We start from the raw sequence: 13,841 nt of genomic DNA on the forward strand, positions 1-13,841 counted from the left end.
AGCAATCTGGTGTCAACCTCCTGATTATACCTGTCCATCAGCGTCTCCATCTTAATCCATCAACCTAATCAGGTACATCAAACTGGCCAGGTCACTATAAAGAACATTCAATTCAAACTGTGGATTTACATTAATTCACTATTGGAAAATGTCTGTTTACACTGAGCATTATTAGAGGAATGTTTTATTGTCAAGCATGTTGCTGACTGTGGTATAAATCAGCATCTACATGATAAACATGGTGGCTATTCTGACACGTAGCTTGTCAAAGGCTATTTTTCATGTTGGCTGAGCACATATAATCTGATGACTGGGTAAGAGAACCACAGGATAACAAATGGACAACTCTGTTTGTATGACCTTGTGAACTTGTCAAGCCAGCAAGCATTTGCATCAGAAATGAAACCATGATTTCAGTAATAAATGTGTTACGTGTAAGTAGCATGTTATTGTATAAGTACCAATCTAAGGAAAATCTGAACTATCAAAATTGCACCATCTTTTGGACCTGATTATAATGGCTCACACAAATTAAATATGAACTAAGACCTAGCTATTAGTTATAATAAAATAATATTCACATTCACAAATAGCATACTACAACTGTCAGGTTATAAAGTTAAACATATAATATGCAAAAATAGTTGGCAAAAAAAATACCTGACTTGAATTTTGGACAATTTGAGTCCAGTGACTGTGTATGATGCCTATTTCACGATCTAGCTAAACTACCTCTATCGTTATTATTTGGGATAGAATCTGAGCATGAAGGTAAGCAGCACTGTCGACTTCACTAGCTAGGTTTTTGTTAATTGACAGTATTATAGCCCTCAACCACAGACAGTCATAAATCATTATTAGAAGTTGACCTACAAACTACACACCGAGCTGTTTACGACTGTTTATGATGAGTTTGTGGGATATTTTCATGGGTTGTGTTTATATAGTGAAAGGCTTATGTTGCTGTGCTTTAGTGGACCCAGTGCAAAGCCTTGTCAGATGCAGCCCTAGTCCCTGAAGTTCATACTTTTTGTCCAGTAGGTGTCAGCAGATACATTTTCAAGAGACATTTTCAAGAGACAGATTAATTGTTCAATTCATATTTATTATCAAATACATTACAGTATTATCAAAGATTGATTTTATTTCAAAAGGGGTAAAGTGAACTTGCTGGTGATGCAGAAAGGAGGCAAATAGAGGCCTTTTGAGATGAAAGATTGAATGTTCATATCTATTTTCTTGAGAATTGTAAACCCTTTGTGACAATATTTGAGTATGTTAAGTGTGTAAGTGTGTAAGGAACACATGTTCTGTGGGCGTTCACAGATGGACTGTCATTTAGGCCGCTGCAGCCTCCTGACAGCATTCCCACGTAGCCTACACAGCGCAGCGTAAGCGCAGCGTAAATACTGGACAGAGCACAAGCTGGGTTATTTTTACCCAGACAGTTGGGTTGTGTGAATAACTCAACTGGCTGGGTTGTTCAGATTACCCAAACATGGGTTAATTTAACCATCAGTTGGGTTATATTCACTTTCATGCTGGGTTGACTCAGCAGCTGGGTATTTTATAATGTAATCCTTAGGTTATTTTCAGGAGGCATGGCTTTCAGACAGTTATTTTGGGCCACCCATGAGAGTAAATGTAATTCCTGCTAATCTGTTCTGTTGTATTGTATCAGATGTTAAGATAGTACACTGCAATTGTAAATGTTCCTTGTATATTTTTGCATATTACATATTATAATATAATATTAATAATATTTAGATTATTTATTACATATTATAATAAAGTGGTAACTATCCCAACATTGGAACATATACACTTCTGTAAGCCTCATAACAGCTTCAAAACTGTCTGAAATGACATTTTCTTTGAAGTTATGCGATAGGAAAGGGGGGAGGGGTAGCGACAGAGAAGTAGAGGGACAGAGTAGAGGGATTTTTCATGTGCTAACAATACAACAGAACAGAGGAACAGGAATGACATTTACTCACAGGTAGCCAAAAATAACAATATCTGAACGCAACGCCCCTACTAAGCTATGCCTACCTTCTGATCTGACCCGCTGGATCATATCTCAATAATAACACAGTATCAACAACCCAACTTTGCTATTTTCTCAAGACAACAACCCCACTAAGTTGCCCAATGCCTGCAACCCAGCAGTTGGGTCATCCAAACACATTTTTTTAGAGTGTACTCAGAGTCATCTGTCAAAATTGTACTTTTCATTGCTGCTTGCGGTTCTGTCAACGATATGACAATTTTATATATTTTGCTCTTAAGTTGCTTCATGTCGGTCACCATCAGTGGTGTAGTGCTGTGTAGTGTCGTTTCCAAAGTATTCCCACAAATAACAAAAGAGACAAATGTGATTGTATCTCAATGTAATCAAGTTATGAAATTATTATTTTCAAATACAATTTGCAGTGTACAAGTTATTATCATTATGTTCCGACCCGACCATCCGTCCCCCAGCTGAATCTAGTTGCCTACCACTGGCCTAATTTTGTCACGATCGAACCCAGAAGCAGACCAGGACAAGGAGCGTAGGAAGAAGGTGAGTATTTATTTACAGTGAAATGTGAAAAGGTAGATATATCCAGATGGCGTAGCGGGCAGCGGTGGTGAGTAGATGAGAGGAAATAGGTGAATCCAATGTAGTAGCAGAATCCTCTGTCAACCAGGCGGGAATGGAGTGAATGATCCAGGTGAGTAACTGAAGACAAAACAAACGGAGGTAAGTTCAAGGCAAGCAATACGTAAATGAAAACAACAAAACAAATTCTATCCAACTGGAGACTGGTACTCAGGCACAACATACTGTTCATGGCTAACGATCCGGCAGGGAATGGAAGTCAGGTCAGAGCTTTTGAAGGGTAGAGATGATGATCAGGACAGGTGTGCAGATTACTGACGGGAAACAGGTGCGGGTGAAATCAATCTCCCAATGAGCTAATTCGCCCGGCAACCAGACAGGGTGCGTTCCAGGACACCTGAAACACACTCCAGGACAGACACACAGGCAAACCCAGACTCAGGAAGCGGGATTCGTGACAGTACCCCCCCTCCGACGAACGCCACCGGGCGGACTACCTGGAGCGCCAGGATGGAGGCGGTAGAAGTCACGAATCAGGTCGTCATCCAGAATCTGTCGCCGAGGAATCCAACTCCTCTCCTCTGGACCATATCCTTCCCAGTCCACTAGAAACTGGTACCCTCGACCCCGCCGTCTGGAGTCCATGATGCGGCGCACCGTGTAGACAGGACCACCTCCGATCATCCGAGGAGGAGGAGGACGAGGAGGAGGAGGCAACAGAGGACTGAGGTGAACCGGCTTGAGACAGGAGACATGAAAAGTGGGATGCACTCTAAGTGTTGCAGGCAACTTGAGTCGAACCACCACAGGATTTATGATTCTCTCCACTACAAACGGACCAATGAACTTAGGTGACAACTTCCTTGACTCCGTCCGTAGAGGAAGATCCCGTGTAGCCAACCAAACCTTATCTCCAACCGTATAAGCTGGGGCAGGAATACGGCGACGGTTCGCCTGTATCTGATACCGGTCAGAAACTCTAAGGAGAGTCTTCCTGGCCCGATGCCAGGTCCGGTGGCAACGACGAATATGGGTCTGGACAGAGGGAACCGAGAGATCCCTCTCCTGAGAAGGAAACAAAGGAGGTTGGTATCCGTAAAGGCATTGGAAGGGGGACATCCCAGTGGCAGATGAAGGAAGGGTATTATGGGCATACTCAACCCAGGGTAATTGAGATGACCAAGAGGTGGGATCAGAGGAGACAAGACAACGCAGCGTGGACTCCATCTTCTGGTTGGCTCTCTCCGCTTGACCATTAGATTGTGGGTGAAATCCAGAAGTGAGACTGACTGTAGCTCCAATGGCCAAACAGAAGGATTTCCAGACAGCAGAGGTAAACTGAGGACCACGGTCAGACACAATGTCACTGGGCAATCCGTGAACCCTGAAAACCTCCCTGACCAGGATCTCGGACGTCTCCGTAGCCGATGGAAGCTTGGAGAGAGGAACAAAATGAGCAAACTTGCTGAATCTGTCCACAATGGTCAGAATGACCGTGTTCCCAACAGAAGGGGGCAATCCCGTGACAAAATCCAGGGCCAGATGCGACCAAGGTCGCCGAGGAATAGGTAGGGGGTGAAGAAGCCCAGAGCTGGGCCGATTGGTACTCTTGTTCTGGGCACAAACAGGACATGCGGCAACAAACCTCCGGGTATCTTCTCCCATGGCAGGCCACCAAAAACGTCTGCGCAGTAGTGCCATAGTCCGAGCAACGCCAGGGTGACAAGCTATCTTGCTGGCGTGGGACCACTGAAGGACAGCAGAACGGACCGACTCGGGTACGAACAACCGACCGGGTGGACCGTTACCGGGGCCGGGCTGCGTCCGAAGGGCCGCCATCACATCCTCCTCTATCCTCCATGTAACGGCTCCCACGACAACATTCTGGGGAAGAATCGTCTCAGTCTTGACCCCACTCTCCTCCGTCTTAGAGAACATCCGGGACAGGGCGTCCGCCTTCCCGTTCTTAGACCCAGGTCGGAACGTCAGGGAAAAATTGAAACGTCCAAAAAACAAGGCCCACCTAGCCTGACGGGCGTTGAGACGTTTAGCCGATTGTACGTAAGCCAGATTCTTGTGGTCAGTCCAGACCACAAACGGTTGCTCCGCTCCCTCCAACCAGTGCCGCCACTCCTCCAAGGCAAGCTTCACAGCGAGAAGCTCCCGGTTACCCACATCGTAGTTTCTTTCAGCTGGAGAAAGACGACCAGAGTAGAAAGCGCAGGGATGGAGTTTACCGTCAGTGGAGCTACGCTGGGACAGGATGGCGCCCACACCCACATCAGAAGCATCCACTTCCACAACGAACTGACGGGAAGTGTCAGGTTGAGAGAGAATCGGGGCGTTGGTGAATCGGCTCTTCAAGTCCAGAAATGCTCGGTCTGCCTCAGGAGTCCAACAGAACTTTCTGGTGCAAGACGTCAGGGCAGTTAAAGGTGCAGCCACCCGGCTGTAGTCACGGATAAACCTCCGATAAAAATTCGCAAACCCCAGGAATCTCTGGAGCTGCAATCTTGTACCGGGCTGGACCCAATCCCGAACCTTCTCTTGGTCCATCTTGATCTCTCCCCTGGATATGATGTACCCGAGGAAGGACGTTGTATGGGCGTGAAAATCACACTTCTCCGCCTTCACGAACAGACGGTTCTCCAATAACCGCTGCAGGACCTGCTTGACATGCAGAACGTGGCTAGAAAGCTCCTTTGAGAAGATGAGGATATCATCCAGGTAAACGAACACAAAAATACCAATCATATCTCTCAAAACGTCATTCACCATACTTTGGAACACCGCCGGAGCGTTGGTCAGTCCAAACGGCATCACCTGGTACTCAAAATGTCCCATCGGAGTATTGAACCCAGTCAACCACTCGTCCCCCTCCTTGATCCGAACCAAATGATAAGCATTACGTAAATCAAGCTTCGTAAAAACCGTAGCACCCTGTAAGGAATCGAAAGCCGAGCTCATCAAGGGCAGGGGATACTTGTTCTTAACCGTAATCTCATTCAAACCCCGATAATCAATACACGGTCGAAGAGAACCATCCTTCTTGCTCACAAAAAAAAATCCTGCTCCCAAAGGTGATGACGATGGCCGAATGAGACCTGTAGCTAGAGACTCCTTGATGTAGGTCTCCAAGGCCTCACGTTCCGGTCGAGAGATACTGTATAACCGTCCCTTGGGAAAGGCAGATCCAGGAAACAGATTAATCGCACAATCATAAGGTCGGTGGGGAGGAAGAGACAGAGCCTTCTGTTTACTGAATACCTCACCCAACTCGTGATATGTTTCTGGAACCAGGGACAAATCAGGAGGAGCAGAGTCACTGACCTGACTGGAAACAGCAGGAGAACAGGCAGTCCTAAGGCAGTTAGCATGACACTCAATGTTCCAACTAGTTACCTTCCCTGTCACCCAATCAAACGAGGGATTGTGTTCCTTCAGCCAGGGGTAACCAAGAACCAGAGGAACATGGGGCGAGGACAAAATGAAGAAAGAGATAAACTCTGAATGATTTCCCGACACCAACATCTTAACCGGTTCAGTCCTCATAGTGATCCGTGCCAGACTACTGCCGTTCAGAGTGGTTGCTTCAATGGCTTCCGGCAATTGCTCCTTGGAAAGCCCCAGCTGTTCCACCAAGTCGGCATCCATAAAGTTGCCATCGGCACCTGAATCAATAAAAGCGTTCAGGTCAAAACTCTGATCCTTATTCATAAGGGTCGCAGGAAAACGGGGTCTGACAAGATCCTTGAGAGATTGAAACTGGCTCGCTAAAATTCCTCCCAAATTTAGCGAGCCGGGCAGTTTAACGGGCGCTGTGGACAAGCGGAGTTGTAATGTCCCGATCTACCACAGTAGAAAGAGCTATTGGTCTCACGTCTACGTTGGCGCTCCTCCTTAGTTAGCCCGTGTCGCCCCACTTGCATTGGTTCAGAATCTGGTGGCAAGACTCCTCCACTAATCCCGTGTGGAGAATAACGATCAATACGTCCTGGTTCACCTCCTGAACCGAATGGTAACCGAGTTACAGATTGATTGGATAGACCCCACTGCTTCTCCCTCCTCTCTCGGACTCTATTATCAACCCGAATAGATAAAGCGACCAAGCTGTCTAAGTCACTAGGCTCTGGATAAGAAATCAGCTCATTCTTAAGTTCATCTGACAACCCCTTGTAAAAAAACGCTTGTAGTGACTCCTCATTCCAACCACTCTCCACAGCCAATGTCCTGAACTCAATCATAAAATCTGCCACACTGCGATCTCCTTGGCGAAGAGAGAACAAACGTTTAGCTGCGTCCTTACCTCGGACTGGATGATCAAAAAGCTTCCTCATCTCTCCCGTGAACTCCTGATATGAAGCCGTGCAGGTTCCCTGTCGTTCCCAAACGGCTGAAGCCCATTCCAGAGCTCTTCCACGCAACAGTTCAATAACCAAGGCTATCCTAGCCTTGTCAGTGGCGTAAGAATGGGGCTGTAGATCAAACACTAACCCACACTGCATAAGAAACGAACGGCATTTTCCCAAATCCCCTTCATATTTATCAGGCGTCGGTACCTTGGGTTCACGAAATGGAACCGCTTCAGACACGGCAGGTGAGATGGGTGAAACCGGTGGTGAATGAATCACCTGCAAACTGAGCTGATCCTGGACTTGTGTCAAGCTAGCAGATAAATTCTGGATCGAACTCGCTATCTCCTGTAGCGCCGTATTGTGTTGTCCCAATTTCTTCTCCTGCAGGGTAATGGCATGGCAAACGGAGTCCAGGTCCGCTGGGTTCATTACTGGCCGGATCGTTCTGTCACGATCTTTCAAGATCGAACCCAGAAGCAGACCAGGACAAGGAGCGTAGGAAGAAGGTGAGTATTTATTTACAGTGAAATGTGAAAAGGTAGATATATCCAGATGGCGTAGCGGGCAGCGGTGGTGAGTAGATGAGAGGAAATAGGTGAATCCAATGTAGTAGCAGAATCCTCTGTCAACCAGGCGGGAATGGAGTGAATGATCCAGGTGAGTAACTGAAGACAAAACAAACGGAGGTAAGTTCAAGGCAAGCAATACGTAAATGAAAACAACAAAACAAATTCTATCCAACTGGAGACTGGTACTCAGGCACAACATACTGTTCATGGCTAACGATCCGGCAGGGAATGGAAGTCAGGTCAGAGCTTTTGAAGGGTAGAGATGATGATCAGGACAGGTGTGCAGATTACTGACGGGAAACAGGTGCGGGTGAAATCAATCTCCCAATGAGCTAATTCGCCCGGCAACCAGACAGGGTGCGTTCCAGGACACCTGAAACACACTCCAGGACAGACACACAGGCAAACCCAGACTCAGGAAGCGGGATTCGTGACAAATTTATAATAAGGTAGGCCTAATTTGGTGTTTTCAGATTTTATAAAAACACCAAATTAGGCCTATTTTAGCCACTATGTGTAAGCATAGGCAATCTGCAATTAGGATGATGCATTGTATGTATATTCTAAAATGAAATTATACAGTAGGCTACATGTCGGTTAATTGAGAAATGATGACATAAAAAAAATACAAAATTCGCTCCGGTACCTAAAAAAATTGCACTAGACCACTGGTCACCATGTCAGGTCAAAGCAGTCCACTCTAGCCCCCTTGTTTTTTACTCTTTTGAAAAAAGTCTACCTGTCTCTGTGCACTCAGTAGTACATAGATGAAAGCTGCAATGGTCCTCCTGAGTTCCAGTCTGAAGCTGGTCCATAAGCCAAGGTTTCTGTACATCAATGTTCACAATGTCACTAAGTATAGAAAATACTGTAATTTACCAGGCACTTGTGTCACCTTATGTGAAGAACACAAATTAATCTACACTGAACAAAAAGCGTTGGGCCCAAGTTTCATGAGCTGAAATACAAGATCCCAGAAATGTTCCATACACGCAAAAAGCTTATTTCTCTCAAATGAAGTCCACAAAAGTGTTTACATCCCTGTTAGTGAGCATGTTTCCCTTGCCAAGATAATCTATCCACCTGACAGGTATGGCATATCAAGAAACTGATTAAACAGCATGATCATTACACAGGTGCACGTTGTGCTGGGGACAATAAAAGGCCACCCTAAATTGTGCAGTTTTGTCACACAACACAATGCCACAGATGACTCAAGTTGAAGGAGCATGCTGACTGCAGGAACTTCCACCAGAGCTATTGCCAGATGATTGAATGTTAATTTCTCTACCGTTAGCTACCTCCAACGTCTTTTTAGAGAAATTGGACAGACCATGTGTATGGCGTCGAGTGGGCGAGCATTTTGATGATGTTAACGTTGTAAACAGTGTCCCCCATGGTGGCAGTGGGGTTATGGTATAGCCAGGGATAAGCTATGGACAACGAACACAATTGCATTTTATCGATGGCAATTTGAATGCACAGAGATACTGTGACGAGATCCTGAGGCCCATTGTCGTGCCATTCACCCGCCTCCATCAGCTCATGTTTCAGCATGATAATGCAGGGTCCCATGTCGTAAGGATCTGTACAGAAATCCTGGAAGCTGAAAATGTCCCAGTTCTTCCATGGCCTGCATACCCACCAGGCATGTCACACATTTAGCATGTTTGGGATGCTATGGATCGACGTGTACCACAGCAAGTTCCAGTTCCTGCCAATATCCAGCAACTTCGCACAGCCATTGAAGAGGAGTGGCACAACATTCCACAGGGCACAATCAACAGCCTGATCAACTCTATGCAAAGGAAATGTCATGCTGCAAGAGGCTAATGGTGGTCATACCAGATACTGACTGGTTTTCTGATCCATGCCCCTACCACAGGAAGCACCAGTGACTCGGTCTATAAAAAAGTGGCCAGATGAAGCAGATGCTAAACTACAGGACTGTTTTGCTAGCAGACTGGAATATGTTCCGGGATTCTTCCGATGGCATTGAGGAGTACACCACATCAGTCACTGGCTTTATCAACAAGTGCATTGAGGACGTCGTCCCCACAGTGACTGTACGTACATACCCCAACCAGAGGCCATGGATTACAGGCAACATTTGCACCGAGCTAAAGGGTAGAGCTGCCGCTTTCAAGGAGCGGGACTCTAACCCGGAAGCTTATAAGAAATCCCACTATGCCCTCCGACAAACCATCAAACAGGCAAAGCGTCAATACAGGACAAGATCGAATCATACTACACCAGCGCCGATGCTCGTCGGATGTGGCAGGGCTTGCAAACTATTACAGACAACAAAGGGAAGCACAGCCGAGAGCTGCCAAATGACACGAGCCGACCAGACAAGCTAAATAACTTCTATGCTCGCTTTGAGGCAAGTAACACTGAAACATGCATGAGAGCATCAGCTGTTCCGGACGACTGTGTGATCACGCTCTCCGCAGCCGATATGAGTAAGACCTTTAAACAGGTCAACATTCACAGGACCAGACAGATTACAAGGACATGTACTCTGACCTTGCGCTGACCAACTGGCAAATGTCTTCACTGACATTTTCAACCTCTCCCTGTCTGAGTCTGTAATACCAACATGTTTCAAGCAGACCACCATAGTCTCTGTGCCCAAGAACACCAAGGTAATCTGCCTAAATGACTACCGACCCGTAGCACTCACGTCTGTAGCCATGAAATGCTTTGAAAGGCTGGTCATGGCTCACATCAACACCATTATCACAGAAACCCTAGACCCACTCCAATTTGCATACCGTACCAACAGATCCACAGATGATGCAATCTCTATTGCACTCCACACTGCCCTTTCCCACCTGGACAAAAGGAACACCTATGTGAGAATGCCATTCATTGACTACAGCTCAGCATTCAACACCATAGTGCCCTCAAAGCTCATCACTAAGCTAAGGACCCTGGGACTAAACACCTCCCTCTGCAACTGGATCCTGGACTTCCTGATGGGCCGCCCCCAGGTGGTAAGGGTAGGTAACAAGACATCCGCCAAGCTGATCCTCAACACGGGGGCCCCTCAGGAGTGCGTACTCAGTCCCCTCCTGTACTCCCTTTTCAGTCATGACTGCACGGCCAGGCACGACTCCAACACCATCATTAAGTTTGCTGATGACACAACAGTGTTAGGCCTGATCACCAACAACGATGAGACATCCTATAGGGAGGAGGTCAGAGACCTGACCGTGTGGTGCAAGGACAACAACCTCTCCCTCAATGTGATCAAGACAAAGGAGATGATTGTGCACTACAGGAAAAGGAGGACCGAGCATGCCCCCTAATTCTGCATTGTTGGTTAAGGGCTTGTAAGTAAGCATTTCACAGTAAGGTCTACTACACCTGTTGTATTCTGCGCATGTGACAAATAAGATTTGATTTGATTTACCTTTATTGAAGGTATCTGTGACCAACAGATGCATGTCTCTATTCCCAGTCATGTGAAATCCATAGATGATTTCCTTATGAACTGTAACTGAGTAAAATCTTTGAAATTGTTGCATGTTGCGTTTATATTTTTGTTTAGTATAGAATTAGTATTTGACACAACTTTGCAAAGCCAGCCACAATATTAATATTAATATGAAATTAGATGAGAATACCTTTCAGACATTACATTTTCATTTATTTTTGCCTTGGAAATTCATATTTTCTAACAGCAAAAATGATGTTTAGAAAGAAATACAGAACACCCATATGCCTTCAAATGTTGTGTATTCTAAGGAATTAACTATTCTAATATTTATTATAGGAATCATATGTCCTGTTTTTTCAGTTCTCACAAGCACTGCAAAACAACCAATAAAAACGCTGCTCTCGTTTTATGTAGGCTGCAGCCTATAAAAACGGCATCTTCCTCCTCGTTTTCAGTCTTCACACGAACCCCATGGCATGTCAGCTTTAATAACAACTTTAACATGCTATTGAAGTTGGCTGGTTAAGCTAATATAAAAAAAATAAAAGTAGGGACAATGCAACCCGAAACTTTATTACTAGGTGCTGGAACTTCCATGGCCGTCACTTCGCATTGGAAATCGAATGAGATGCTCAACTGGTCTGTGGTTACCCAGGGAAACGCCACTGCGCTTGGTGATATGGAGATGCCTGGGAACCCGCGTTCGAATTATGGACAATTCTCTCCGTCTACCTCCGTGTTCTTGGCCGTGCTTATGACGCTTCTTGTCTTCGCCACTGTGCTAGGCAACGCGCTTGTAATATTAGCCTTTGCGGTGGAGAAAAGTTTGCGAACTCAAGGGAACTTTTTCTTTTTGAATTTGGCCATAGCCGATTTACTCGTTGGTGAGTGCGTAAATGTATTGTGTGAGCAAATGCATTGTGTGCCATTGTTGTAAAGGTATACATACTGTTGTGCATGATTCATAAGCTACTGCTACCCATACATATTTTCTCTCTGTACTGTTCTATATTGCCAAAATATCTGATAACGCGTTTCAAATGGGTGCTTAATAGTCGTGCGTAAAATGTGTGTTCCATCCCACCTGCAGGAGGCTTTTGCATTCCTGCGTATATCCCCTATGTCATTACCGGTGAGTGGAGACTCGGACGAGGTCTTTGCAAGATATGGCTGGTGGTGGACTATACTTTATGCACTGCATCAGTGTTCAACATCGTCCTGATCAGCTTCGACAGATTTATATCTGTCACACGAGCGGTGAGAAAACATTTACGCATGATTATCCTTTCCTGCAGCAGGTTACATTTTCAACTGACTAATAGTGATATGGAAGTAATGTGAAATGTAAAGCCATATCAACAATTATAATGGTAAGGTTTTCTTTAGTGCACCAAGAACCGTGTGTATACTCCATTTCAATATTGCCACCATTCCTTTCTTTCTGTATCAGGTGAGCTACAGGTGTCAGAAAGGTGTGACCCGGGAGGCTGTTCTGAAGATGATGAGTGTGTGGCTGGCTGCTTTCCTACTCTATGGGCCAGCGATCATTATCTGGGAGTACATCGCTGGTAGTAGCGTGGTCCCCGACAAAGAGTGCCACGCTGAGTTTTACTTCAACTGGTATTTCTTGATGACAGCATCCACTGTTGAGTTTTTCACCCCCTTTGTTACTGTCATGTACTTCAACATCAGCATCTACATCAACATCAGGAGGCGGAACCAGGTGAGGGATGAGCAGCCTGTCGAGGGGCCTGGAGACTGTGAGATGGAGGCCCTCAAAGCTGGAGTTCAGCATGTATTCTTCGTCAGACCAGTGGAAGGTGAAGCCCAAAGGATACCAGACAATGCTGCCAGGTTAGGAGGTATTCTATCTACTGCTAAAGTGTCAGCAGGAACTGGGAACAGCAACCATGAGACAAGTAAGGACAGCACGATTCTGGACCTTCCTCCACTGCAAGTGGGCGATGTGGTCCAGCATTCCAGGAGGACGCGGTTCCAGTCAGCGGAGCACTCGTTCAGTAAACAGCGCAGCCAATCGGAAGTAGCTGCCAGTCGTTTTCGTCTCTCAAAGGACAAGAAGGTTGCCAAGTCCCTGGCAGTGATTGTGTGTGTATTTGGCCTGTGCTGGGCTCCCTACACACTGTTAATGATCATCCGTGCAGCGTGCCATGCCCAATGTGTCCAGCACTACCTGTATGAAATCTCTTTCTGGCTACTGTGGGTCAACTCCTCCATCAACCCTGTCCTTTACCCGCTGTGTCACACCAGCTTCAGAAAGGCTTTCAGAAAACTGCTTTGTACCACCAAGATTAAAATTCAGCCACAGTATATGGAACAAATGTATTAGGCATGACCAAATTGCACTGACAACTATGGCCTTGTTCTGACAGTTCTATATAATCAGTTGTCTCATGTCAGTGTAGGCGGACAGGTCGTATGGGTGTTGCACAACACTGGGTACAGATGGTCAGCATGAATATTGTTTTGTATTTCTATGTGGCATGTGCTTGTTTGCAGATCTTACAAAGTGTATTAGTTATCTTTACAACGAATGTACTGTCTGTTTTATGTTGAACAATAAATACATGCAGAAGCTCACCTCCAATATGTTTATTACCCTGGCATCTACCTTAGACTTCAGGCAACAGTGTTCAAAACCTTTTTGCAAAAACACAACCTTATGTAACACATACAGTATAGTATGTTAGCCTTTATATAGGCACCAAAATGTCGCTAAATGACAAAGAAAAACATGTTTTCAGCTGTGATTGTTATTTCTTTGGCCATTAACGAGAGACTGTCTCCATTGAACAGTCACCTAGCAACGGATGAAATAAAACTGAATAACAGCCGTAGTCAGTAGATAGCTAATT

The 13,841-nt window shown here is 45.5% G+C and overlaps 1 protein-coding gene across 1 annotated transcript; it reads left to right on the forward strand.

Annotated features, from left to right (window-relative positions):
- The first annotated feature begins 11,563 nt into the window (after positions 1-11,563).
- On the forward strand, positions 11,564-13,315 carry LOC120052270 (histamine H3 receptor-like). The gene is made up of 3 exons (XM_038999093.1): positions 11,564-11,852; positions 12,059-12,225; positions 12,419-13,315. Exons 1-3 carry the CDS (start codon positions 11,564-11,566, stop codon positions 13,313-13,315), a joined length of 1,353 nt encoding a protein of 450 aa, XP_038855021.1.
- Positions 13,316-13,841: the final 526 nt, after the last annotated feature.

Source organism: Salvelinus namaycush, chromosome 1 (assembly GCF_016432855.1).
Source record: "Salvelinus namaycush isolate Seneca chromosome 1, SaNama_1.0, whole genome shotgun sequence".
Lineage (NCBI taxonomy): Eukaryota > Metazoa > Chordata > Actinopteri > Salmoniformes > Salmonidae > Salvelinus > Salvelinus namaycush.

Bases quoted from the DNA above. Each gene is read 5' to 3' on its own strand.
- LOC120052270 (XM_038999093.1), top strand. From the start codon at position 11,564: ATGGCCGTCACTTCGCATTGGAAATCGAATGAGATGCTCAACTGGTCT. The intron at 11,853-12,058 runs GTGAGTGCGTAA...TCCCACCTGCAG, and splicing joins CATAGCCGATTTACTCGTTG to GAGGCTTTTGCATTCCTGCG. The intron at 12,226-12,418 runs GTGAGAAAACAT...TTTCTGTATCAG, and splicing joins TTATATCTGTCACACGAGCG to GTGAGCTACAGGTGTCAGAA.